Source organism: Gekko japonicus, unplaced genomic scaffold (genome assembly GCF_001447785.1).
Source record: "Gekko japonicus isolate JY-2015 unplaced genomic scaffold, Gekko_japonicus_V1.1 scaffold2388, whole genome shotgun sequence".
In the NCBI taxonomy this organism is placed as follows: Eukaryota; Metazoa; Chordata; class Lepidosauria; order Squamata; family Gekkonidae; genus Gekko; species Gekko japonicus.
The window spans coordinates 54421-66495 of record NW_015172079.1 but is presented as its reverse complement, the minus strand read 5'-3'; the positions used below and the strand labels follow the sequence as shown (position 1 = coordinate 66495).

At 53.7% G+C, this 12075-nt stretch overlaps 1 protein-coding gene across 1 annotated transcript in view; it reads right to left on the bottom strand.

Moving 5' to 3' along the window:
* The window catches only part of CDK5RAP1 (CDK5 regulatory subunit associated protein 1), a 34350-nt gene that overhangs the window by 2051 nt on the left and 20224 nt on the right, over positions 1-12075 (bottom strand). The window contains exons 8-13 of the mRNA XM_015420886.1: positions 11657-11887; positions 11438-11535; positions 10163-10218; positions 7633-7763; positions 3271-3420; positions 1072-1212 (exon numbers count right to left, since the gene is read on the bottom strand). Of these exons, the coding sequence (XP_015276372.1) occupies positions 1072-1212; positions 3271-3420; positions 7633-7763; positions 10163-10218; positions 11438-11535; positions 11657-11887 (807 nt within the window). The remainder of the gene's footprint in view (positions 1-1071; positions 1213-3270; positions 3421-7632; positions 7764-10162; positions 10219-11437; positions 11536-11656; positions 11888-12075) is intronic.

The window sequence follows — 12075 nt, the reverse complement described above, 5'->3', positions numbered from 1 at the left end:
CCTTCAGGGCAGGCCAGATGTGCTCCCATCCAGGGAGACCCATCAGGAGCCTGGCGGCAGCATTCTGCACTAACTGCAGCTTCTGAACTTGCGACAAAGGCAGCCCCATGTAGAGAGGGTTACAGTAGTCTAATCTCTAAACTTGTGGGGAGGGTGCATCTCATACCCCCCCTCTGTTCCCCCCCCCCCCCCGCCCAAAGCACCAAGAAGACAGAGCATCACTTGCCCCAGACTGAGAGTTCCTATCTATCCCCTTGTGGCTAAGAGCCACTGATGGACCTCTGCTCCATAGAAGAACATAAGAGAAGCCAATGTTGGATCAGGTCAAAGGCCCCTCCAGTCCAACACTCTGTGTCACACAGTGGGCAAAAACACCAGGTGCCCTCAGGAGGTCCAGCCGTGGGGCCAGGACACTAGGAGCCCTCCCACTGTTGCCCCCCGTCCCCGCCCAAAGCACCAAGAAGACAGAGCATCACTTGCCCCAGACTGAGAGTTCCTATCTATCCCCTTGTGGCTAAGAGCCACTGATGGACCTCTGCTCCATATGTTCATCCAATTCCCTCTTATAAGAACATAAGAGAAGCTAATGTTGGATCAGGCTCCAACCCGGTTCTCCCAGATTAGAGTCTGCACACTTAACCAGTACACCAAACTGTGCAGCAGTGGAATCAGCTGCCTCGGGAGGTGGTGAGCTCCCCCTCCCCAGCAGTCTTCAAGCAGAGGCTGGATAAGTGCTTGTCAGGGATGCTCTAGGCCAGGGGTGTCGAACTCATTTGTTATGAGGGCTGCATCTGACATAAATGAGACCTGGTTGGGCTGGGCCTTGTGTCACAGACAAACACAATTAAATAACACACTTCCAGTGAGTTCGACACCCCTGCGCTAGGCTGATCCTGCACTGAGCAGGGGGCGGGACTAGATGGCCTCTAGGGACCCTTCGAACTCTGTGCTTCTACGATTCATTCTGCCCTGGTCACGCCCCATGTGGACACGGCACGAATTGATGCCCAGACAAGGGTCCCCAGGACCAGTCCCTGAACGAAGGGACGAATCAACCAAGGGGCAGATCACCTCCACCAGGACGTAGTCTCCTGGCTTGGCTTTCGCTGCAGATCCGGGCCCGGAGCCGCCGTCGATCTCGACGTCAGGGAAGATCACTTTGATGTTGCCATCATTCCTGCCGCACAGGTCGGAAGGGGAGCGCCTGCTGGGCTGGAGGAGCAAAGGGGGGAGGGGGTCAGCTTCGGACCAGCAGGGAACATTCAAGCATTCCCAGGGCACTCGGCCAGACAGGCCAGCCAGACAGGAGCTGATTCACCGTGGCCTCTCCTCAAGACAATCAGACAGATGAAGGAACCACTGGGTGGGGGTCAGTGTTCCCGCTAAGCTGAGTGAGTGTGAGCTAGCTCACAGTTTTTTAGCCTCCGGCTCACACATTTTCGTCTTTGCTCAGGAAGGAAGGCTCCAGAGCAAACTGATTGATGCAGGAGCCAAACCGCTCGCTCACCACTTTAATGCCAGGAGCTCACAAAGCAGGATTTTTGCTCACATGACTCCACAGCTTAGAGGGAACATTGGTGGGGGTGGAGTGACATGGCTGCCTCTCGCCAGGGTTGGACATGAGCCACTCCTGACCCAGAACACACAACACACAACACACACACACCCAGCCTACATTCCTGTCCATCTGTGCCCAAGAATTAGGCACTTCTGCAGTTCCCATCCTCCAAAAAAATTCCAGCTATGCAATTGGAAACTAGAAGAAGAAGAGACTGGGTTTATACCCCATGGCCCTTCACTACCCGAAGGAGTCTCAGAGCGGCTGACAATCTCCTTTCCCTTCCCCTCCCCACAACAGACACCCTGAGAGGTGGGTGGGGCTGAGGGAGCTCTTTCGAGGACTGCTCTGGAGAGAACAGCTCTGAAAGAAGAAGAAAGAAGGAGAAGAGGAGGAGATTGGAATTATTCCCCTTGCCCTTCAGTCAGAGTCTCAGAGCGACTTAAGAACTCCTTTCCCTTCCCCTCCCCACAACAGACACCCTGTGAGGTAGGTGGGGCTGAGAGAGCTCTTTCGAGGACTGTCCTTGAGAGAACAGCTCTGAAAGAAAACGAAGAGAGAAGAAGAGAGAAGAAGAGAGAAGAAGAGAGAAGAAGAGAGAAGAAGAGAGAAGAAGAGAGAAGAAGAGAGACGAGAAGAGGAGGAGGAGAGTGGATCTATCCCCCGCTCTTCAGTAGGAGTCTCAGAGCGGCTTACAAACTCCTTTCCCTTCCCCTCCCCACAATAGACACCCTGTGAGGTAGGTGGGGCTGAGAGAGCTCTGAGAGAACTGTCCTTGAGAGAACAGCACTGAGAGAGCTTGTGACTGACCCAAGGTCATCCAGCAGCTGCATGTGGAGGAGTGGGGAATCAAACCCAGTCCTCCCAAATTAGAGTCCACACACTTAACCACTACACATAACTGGCAAAGAAGTAGTAGTAGTAGTAGTAGTGGTAGTAGTACGTGGGGCTGAGTAGGTGTGAGGTCGGTGGGGCTGAGAGAGCTCTTGACAGAAACTGCTCTTTTTTCAAGAACAGCTCTTCTCAGTGCTACGGCTTGCCCAACGTCATCCAGCCAGGTGAAGAAGAAGGAGAAGAGATTAGATTTACCCCCCGCCCTTCACTTTGAGTCTCAGAGCGACTTACAGTCTCCTTTCCCTTCCCCTCCCCACAACAGACAGCCTGTGAGGCAGGTGGGGCTGAGAGAGCTCTGGCAGAAACTGCTCTTTTTCAAGGACAGCTGTGCCAGAGCTTGTGACTGACCCAAGGTCACATCAGCAGGTGCAAGTGGAGGAGTGGGGAATCAAACCCAGTTCTCCCAGATTAGAGTCCGCACACTTAACCACTACACCAAACTGGTGTAGGAGATTGGATGAGGAGACTGGATTTATACACCGCCCTTTACTACCCAGAGGAGTCTCGGGGCGGCTTACAAACTCCTTTCCCTTCCCCTCCCCACCACAGACGCCCTGCGAGGTAGGCGGGGCTGAGAGAGCTCGGACAGAAATGGCTCTTTTTTTCAAGGACAGCTCTTACCAGAACTGTGGCTTGCCCAAGGTCATCCAGCCAGGTGCAAGTGGAGGAGTGGGGAATCAAACCCGGTTCTCCCAGAGTAGAGTCCGCGCCCTTAACCACCACACCAAAGAGCCGCTCCTGCTCCGATCGAGGCAGTACTGAGCCAGAGGGACCCCCACTGGGGCAAGGCAGCTTCCCGTGCTCAACGGGATACTCACCCCCTCCACCAAGACCACTTGTGTATGACCCACGGCAGCCGCATTGGCGGAGGCAGCCTCCTCCCGGAACACGGCCATGAGCTCCTTCAACCGCTGGACCTTCACTTCCGACGGCACGTCATCCTGCAGCCGGTGAAACGCCCGGGTTTTCTAGGGGAGAAAGGCCCACGAAGGAGAGGTGAAGGCTCCCTGCAAGAAGGACCCTCCCCCTCCGGACAGGGGTGTTTCGCATTTACAGTAATTAATAGGCAATGTTTAGCCTGCGAAAGAGAAGGCTGAGAGGGGACAGGATTGCAGTCTTCAAGTATCTGAAGGGCTGTCATGTGGAAGATGGAGAGGATCTATTCTCTCTTGCTCCAGATTGCAAGACTAGATCTAATGGGTGGAGATTACAAGGGAGACATTACCGGCTAAATATCAGGAGAAAGTTCCTAACTGTAAGGGTAGTTGAGAACTGGAACACAGACTGCCTCAGGAGTTGGTCGATGCTCCTTCGCTGGATGTTTTCAAGCGGAGGCTGGACGACCCTCTTTTGGGTATGTTGTAGGGCTCTCTTACGGCTATGCTCCTGCAGAGTGCAGGGGGTTGGACTAGATGACCTGCAAGGCCCCTTCCAACTCTAACATTCTATGATATTGTTGTTGTTGTTGTTGTTATTAATAATAATCATAATAGTTTGATTTATTTATTTGATTTGTATACCACCCTCCCCGTAAACAGGCTCAGGGCAGTTCACGACAAACTCGGTGCAATATCATTAAAACAACAATTAACAACAATTAAAACAGGGTCTCAGGCAGAGGTCTTTCTCATCACCTGCCACCTGTTTTGTAACTGGAGATGCCGGGATTTGAACTTGGGACCTTTGGCATGGTGAGAGGGTTGGAATCCAAGTCTTACAAGGAAAGGCTGAAAGAGTTGGGCATGTTTAGCCTGGGAAAGAGAAGGCTTCGAGGGGGCAGGATCGCAGTCTACAAATATCTGAAGGGCTGTCATGTAGAAGACGGAACGGATCTATTCTCTCTTGCTCCGGATTGCAAGCCTAGAGATCTAATGGGTGGGAATTACAAAGGAGTCGATACTGGCTGAATATCAGGAGAGACTTCCTAACGGTAAGAGTGGTTGAGCAGTGGAACAGTCTGCCTCAGGAGGTGGTGGATGCTCCTTCGCTGGACGTTTTCAAGCGGAGGCTGGACGACCATCTTTCGGGGATGTTGCAGGGCTATCTTTCGGCTGTGCTCCTGCAGAGTGCAGGGGGTTGGACTAGATGACCTGCAAGGTCCCTTCCAACCCTAACATTCTACGATTCTATGAAAACAAATTCTCCGTCTAAATAGCCAATAATGGGATGGGGGGGGGAGAAACACCAGGATTTTCATTCATTGCGTTCTTTGTTATTGCAGTCTCTGCCCCTTATTGGCTTCTCTTTTACTAGGCAGCCAGCATTTACCTAATAAAGGCATAGCGAGAGCACCCGTGTTCCTTGGAGGAAGCGGAGAGACAGAGAGAGACTTTGCGCTTTCTCAACTGACTGCAAGCCGCAGCTACTAGGATTACACACACGCGTAAGGTGCTCCAATCCTGACGATATGGGGTGGGGTTTTCGCCATCTCCTGGGCGTGGAACAGCGGTCCCGGGGGGGGGGGGGGGGGGGGGGGCATTTGTGAATCCCTTGCACTGTGCAGGGGGTAGGAGTAGATGACCCCAGAGGTCCCTTCCAGCTCTATGATTCTATGAATCTGTGACTCTGCCTTCCTCTCTAGATCCAAGGTCTGCCCCCCTGGGACAACTGTTCCCGGGCAGTCTGCACACCCCTGCTTACCAGCTGCTCTCCTGACCTCATCCCTTATCCAAGCAAATCTAGATCACGGCCCTCCGTCTGCTGCCCACCTGCCCGCCCAGATGGCTCAAACCCTCCTTGTGCCACCAAATGCCTCTGCCTGGTCAGCCTGCCTCTTCCTCACGTTACTGTTCTTCAGGCTCAGTGGCTGGTCACTGTGTGAGACGGGATGCTGGACTAGATGGACCCTCACTGGTCTGATCCAGCAGGGCTCTTCTGGTGTTCTTATGAAGGCCTCGGCCTCTCTGCCCTGTTGCTGGCCCTCTAGGGGAACTGGTTTGCCACTGTGGGAGACAAGATGCTGGACCAGAGATGGACCCTCCCTGGTCTGATCCAGCAGGGCTCTTCTGATGTTCTTATGAAGGCCTCGGCCTCTCTGCCCTGTTGTTGGCCCTCCAGGGGAACTGGTTGGCCGCTGTGTGAGACAGGAGGCCGGACTAGATGGACCCTCACTGGTCTGATCCAGCAGGGCTCTTCTGGTGTTCTTATGAAGGCCTCGGCCTCTCTGCCCTGTTGCTGGCCCTCTAGGGGAACTGGTTTGCCACTGTGGGAGACAAGATGCTGGACCAGAGATGGACCCTCCCTGGTCTGATCCAGCAGGGCTCTTCTGATGTTCTTATGAAGGCCTCGGCCTCTCTGCCCTGTTGTTGGCCTTCCAGGGGAACTGGCTGGCCACTGTGTGGGACAGGATGCTGGACTAGATAGACCCTCCCTGGTCTGATCCAGCAGGGCTCTTCTGATGTTCTTATGAAGGCCTCGGCCTCTCTGCCCTGTTGCTGGCCCTCTAGGGGAACTGGTTTGCCACTGTGGGAGACAAGATGCTGGACCAGAGATGGACCCTCCCTGGTCTGATCCAGCAGGGCTCTTCTGATGTTCTTATGAAGGCCTTTGCCTCTGTGCCCTGTTGTTGGCCCTCCAGAGGAACTGGATGGCCACTGTGTGAGACAGGATGCTGGACCAGATGGACCCTCACTGGTCTGACTCAGCCGGGCTCTTCTGAGGTTCTTATGAAGGCCTCGGTCTCTCTGCCCTGTTGTTGGCCCTCCTGAGGAACTGGTTGACCACTGTGTGAGACAGGAGGCCAGACTAGATGGACCCTCACTGGTCTGACTCAGCAGGGCTCTTCTGATATTCTTATGAAGGCCTCGGCCTCTATGCCCTGTTGCTGGCCCTCCAGGGGAACTGGTTGGCCCCTGTGTGAGACAGAATGCCGGACTAGATGGATCCTCACTGGTCTGACTCAGCCGGGCTCTTCTTAGGTTCTTATGAAGGCCTCGGCCTCTGTGCCCTGTTGTTGACCCTCCAGAGGAACTGGAAGGCCACTGTGTGAGACAGGATGCTGGACTAGATGGACCCTCACTGGTCTGACCCAGCAGGGCTCTTCTGAGGTTCTTATGAAGGCCTCGGCCTCTGTGCCCTGTTGTTGGCCCTCCAGGGGAACTGGTTGGCCCCTGTGTGAGACAGAATGCCGGACTAGATGGATCCTCACTGGTCTGACTCAGCCGGGCTCTTCTTAGGTTCTTATGAAGGCCTCAGCCTCTATGCCCTGTTGCTGGCCCTCCAGGGGAACTGGTTGGCCCCTGTGTGAGACAGGATGCTGGACTAGATGGACCCTCACTGGTCTGACCCAGCAGGGCTCTTCTGAGGTTCTTATGAAGGCCTCGGCCTCTGTGCCCTGTTGTTGGCCCTCCAGAGGAACTGGTTGACCACTGTGTGAGACAGGATGCTGGACCAGATGGACCCTCACTGGTCTGACCCAGCAGGGCTCTTCTGATATTCTTATGAAGGCCTCGGCCTCTATGCCCTGCGGTTAGCCCTCCAGGGGAACTGGTGGGTCACTCTGTGAGAGAGGATGCTGGACTATATGGACCCTCACTGGTCTGGTCCAGCAGGGCTCTTCTAAAGTTCTTATGAAGGCCTCAGCCTCTATGCCCTGTTGTTGGCCCTCCAGAGGAAATGGGTGGCCACTGTGGGAGACAGGAGGTTGGACTAGGTGGGCCACTGGCCTGATCCGGCAGGGCTCTTTTGATGTTATTATGAAGGCCTCGGCCTCTCTGCCCTGTTGTTGGCCCTCCAGAAGAATTCCTGAAAAAAGGGAGGTGGGGCTTCATTCTATTTGTGTGAAATTTGGGTGTCCGGGTGGAATACTACAGCCCCCTATGGTTTTGGTCAATTTGGGTGGAAACCACGTAGGTACAGACCGGAGGAAAGGAGGAGGAAGTGTGTCTTCCACTGAAACCAATTATGAAAACAAAACAACAGCAACGAAAGAAACAATTAACAAAAGAAAACCACACAAAACAACCCAATACAGAAACAGTCCCTTCTGGGATTAGTGACAAAAATGTAAAGACGCCAAGCCCGCTCCCATGCACAAGGCTAATAAACAGGTCTTTTTTCCTGTACTTGGATCAGGAGAACCAGCTCTGAGGCCAACAAATGCCAACTGTTGGGCCCTTCACCCCATTTGCCATCCCCAGACTCCCCTCCCCGGGGATTTCACCTGGACCGGGTGCCCTCACCTGCCGCATGCTGTAGGCAAAGATGAAGGCCACGTTGTAGCGGACCTGGCGCAAGAGAGAGATCGTCTGCTGGTGGTCGGCCTCCGTCTCCCCGCAGAAGCCGGCGATGAGATCACTGCTGAGGCTGACGCCTGCCAAAAGCACGAAAACAGAAAGCTCAGCGGTAACACCGACTGGGGGAAGCAGAATTATCCACATCCAGCCAAGGGAGTGGGCCCTGGCCTTCTTCCTGAGACACCTTACACTGCTTTGAATGGAAGGTCTGTGGCTCAGCGGGAGAGCCTCTGCCTGGCATGCAGAAGGTCCCAGGTTCAATCCCCGGCATCTCCAGCTAAAAGAACCAGGCAGTAGGTGACCTCCGCCTGAGACCCTGGAGACCTATGGGAAGGGGTGGCTCAGTGGAAGAACCTCTGCTTGACATGCAGGAGGTCCCAGGTTCAATCCCCGGCATCTCCAGCTAAAAGGACCAGGCAGGAGGTGATGGGAAAGACCTCCGCCTGAGACCCTGGAGACCTATGGGAAGGGGCTGTGGCTCAGTGGAAGAGCCTCTGCTTGACACGCAGGAGGTCCCAGGTTCAATCACTGGTGTCTCCAGTTAAAAGGACCAGGCAGGAGGTGATGGGAAAGACCTCTGCCTGAGACCCTGGAGAGCTATGGGAAGGGGCTGTGGCTCTGTGGAAGACCCTCTGCCTGGCATGCAGAAGGTCCCAGGTTCAATCTCCAGCATCTCCAGTTAAAAAGGACCAAGCAGTAGATGATGGGAAAGACCTCTGCCTGAGACCCTGGAGAGCTGTCAAGAGGGGCTGTGGCTCAGTGGAAGAGCCTCTGCCTTGCATGCAGAAGGTCCCAGGTTCAATCACTGGTGTCTCCAGTTAAAAGGAACAAGCAGTAGGTGATGGGAAAGACCTCCGCCTGAGACCCTGGAGAAGTATGGGAAGGGGCTCAGTGGAACAGCCTCTCCCTGGCATACAGAAGTTCCCAGGTTCAATCCCCAGCATCTCCAGCTAAAAGATCTGCCTGAGACCCTGGAGGACTGCTGACAGTCTGAGTAGGCAATAGAAGAAGAAGAGATTGGATTTATACCCTGCCCTTCACTACCCAAAGGAGTCTCAGAGCGGCTTACAAACTCCCTTCCCTTCCCCTTCCCCCAACACACAAGGTGGGGCTGACAGAAATTACTCTTTTTTTTCCAAGAACAGCTGTGCCAGAACTATGGCTTGCCCAAGGTCATCCAGCAGGTGCAAGGGGAGGAGTGGGGAATCAAACCCGGTTCTCCCAGATTAGAGTCCGTGCACTTAACCACTACACCAAACCAAACATGGACGGCTTCAAGAGGGAATTAGATAAACACATGGAGCAGAGGTCCATCAATGGCTATTAGCCACAAGGTATAGGTAGGAACGCTTGGTCTGGGGCAAGGGATGCTCTGTCTTCTTGGTGCTTGGGGGGGGGGGCAACAGTGGGAGGGCTTCTTTGAGTGAGAGCCAGTTTGGTGTAGTGGTTAAGTGCGCAGACTCTAATCTGAGAAACCGGGTTTGATTCCCCACTCCTTCACTTGCACCTGGCTGGATAACCTTGGGCAAGCCGTAGTTCTGATAAGAGTTGTTCTCTCACGAGCAGTCCTGGAAAGAGCTCTCTCAGCCCCACCTACCTCACAGGGTGTCTGTTGTGGGGAGGGGAAGGGAAAGGAGTTTGTGAGCCGCTCTGAGACTCCTTTGGGTAGCGAAGTTGGGGTATAGATCCACTCTCCTCATCCTCCTCTTCTTCTTCCTTGTAATAATACAAAGAATGATACTATGGGAGAATCCCCCTGCTTCCTAAAGTTTCGAAGGCAACCAGGAATGCGTATTAATGTAAGTTTTGGAATGAAACCTGAGACAGCTCATCATAAATATGTCAAAGCCTTAAAACACAGACTACATTATGCATATGACTTGGCCAGCCACAAGAGTATAAAGCATCAGCAAGCTGACAATAAACAACAGGGTCCGGTTTGGTGTCGTGGTTAAGTGCGCGGATTCTAATCTGGCAGAACCGGGTTTGATTCCCCACTCCTCCACTTGCACCTGCTGGTGTGACCTTGGGTCAGTCACAAGTTCTCTCAGAGCTGTTCTCTCAAGGCCCGTCCTCGGGAGAGCTCTCTCAGCCCCACTTCCCTCACAGGGTGTTTGCTGTGGGGAGGGGAAGGGAAAGGAGTTTGTAAGAATCTCTGAGACGCCGTTGGGTAGTGAAGAGACGGGTATGAATCCAATCTCTTCTTCTTGTTGTTCTACTTGTTCAGCGTGTATATGGCTAAGAATGATAAAGGCCTTTGTTCTCAGGAGAAGCACAAGAGAAAAGATACAGGATGCCACTCTGCAGTGAAGCCTCTGTCGGGTCCCCCTTCCCAACAGGTGCACAGAGTGAGGGAGGCCAAACGCTTTTAATCTTCACCGTTCCTCTCTCGGTGAAAAACCCTCCAACCTGCGGGCTCAGTCTGTCAAAGGTGCAGTCAACAGGGGAGCAGATCCAAAGCAGAGGAGGTGTCTACCTGGCAGGGAGGCTCGGATGTGGTGCACCAACTCCAAGTACGCCTCCCGGGTGTACCTGCGAGGGGAAAGGAGAGTCACGCGATGCGGATGCCGGAGCACAGGTGGCCACAGAAATCCGTACACTCACAACCCAACACAACTCCTCCTTCAAGGAGTTCAGAGCATGCCTTTCCTTTCCCCATTTTATTTTAACAACAAACTTGCAAGGTAGGCGAGGCCAAGAGCCGTAGAAAACAGGAAGATTCCAGGAGCACCTTAAAGACCAGCAAAATTTATGGCAAGGGAGGAGCTTTTGTGAGTCACAGCTCTGAAGAAGTGAACAGCGGCTCACGGAAGCTCCTCCCCTGCCCCAAATTTTGTTAGCCTTTAAGGCGCTCCTGGACGCTGGCTCTTTTCTACTGCTACAGACAGACTAACATGGCTACCCATCTTGATCTATCTTCAGCAAAGATCCTGGTGCATCAGATGAAATAAATTAAACGGCATTACTGTGGACTTCCCATTTCAACCCTATCTATGTCAGGAAGCATACACATCCAAAGTGCTGGAATGCCTACAAAAGGTAAGTACTGTGGGACATCAGAGATAAAAGTTCGGGTTTCTACTTTTGGACTTAGATTTAGGAAGCATTTGGAAAAAGGGAAGGAAGTTCAGCATCTGTAATTAAGGCTCTGCAACTGACTTGTCTAAAATGTGGCTGTTTTGATGTGGATGACATTGGGCAAGCCGTAGTTCTGATAAGAGGTGTCCTTGAAAAAGAGCAGTTTCTGTCAAGAGCTCTCTCAGACCCACCTACCTCACAGGGTGCCGCTCTGAAACTCCCGAGTAAAGGGCGCGGTATAGATCCAATCATCATCATCACCTCCTCCCCCCCCTTCTTCTTCTTCCATGCTTGGCTACTACATGTTTTGGAAGAAGAAGAGGAGGAGGAGATTGGATTTATACCCCGCCCTGCCCTACCCGAAGGAGTCTCAGAGCGGCTGACAAACTCCTTTCCCTCCCCCTCCGCACAACAGACACCCTGTGAGGTAGGCGGGGCTGAGAGAGCTCTTTCGAGGACTGCTCCTGAGAGAACAGCTCTGAGAGAACTTGTGACTGACCCAAGGTCACACCAGCAGCTGCAAAAAAAAAAGAGCAACGTTATGTTATGGAATATTTCCACCTTCTTAGAACTCGAGAACCCTTTTTTAACCCCTGGCTTGATAAAAAGAGCCCAGCAAGGCAGATGCTGCTGTCTTTTCCAAGGGGGCCGCCAGGCCCTGCCTCTCGCTCACCCTCGCCGCATGGCCTCCAGGACACGGGTGCTGCCACTCTGAGCTGGGAGGTGGATCTGCTTGCAGAGGTTGGGTCTTTCCCGCATGAGCTGGAAGACCTGCCAGGGAGAGAGATGTCGTTCACAGAGCCCCAACCCGCTGGCCACGGTTTGCTTGGAGGAAACCCGAACCCAGCCCTGCCCTCCTACAGATGGCCGGCCAGCCCTGGGCCAAACGCACCTCGTCCGGGAAGTCTTTGGGGTGCGGGGAGGTGAAGCGGATCCGCATTTCAGGGTCAACCAGGGACACCCGGTCCAGGAGGGCCGCGAAGCGCAAGCCCCCCGCTTTGGGTTTGTAGACGGTGCTGAAGCCGCGGCTCAGGGGGGCGGGCGCCCCCGAGAGGAACTGGACCTCGGAGGTGTCTCGGTAGCTGTTGACGTTCTGCCCCAAGAGGGTCACCTCCTTCACGCCCTGCAAGGAGAGGGAGGCCGGTCAGGGAAGAGAAAGACGCTGGAAGGAAAGCAAGGAGGGATGGAGACGAAGAGAGAGAGAGGGGAAGAAGAAGAAGAAGAAGAAGAAGAAGAAGAAGAAGAAGAAGAAGAAGAAGAAGAAGAAGAAGAAGAAGAAGAAGAAGAAGAAGAAGAAGAAGAAGAAGAAGA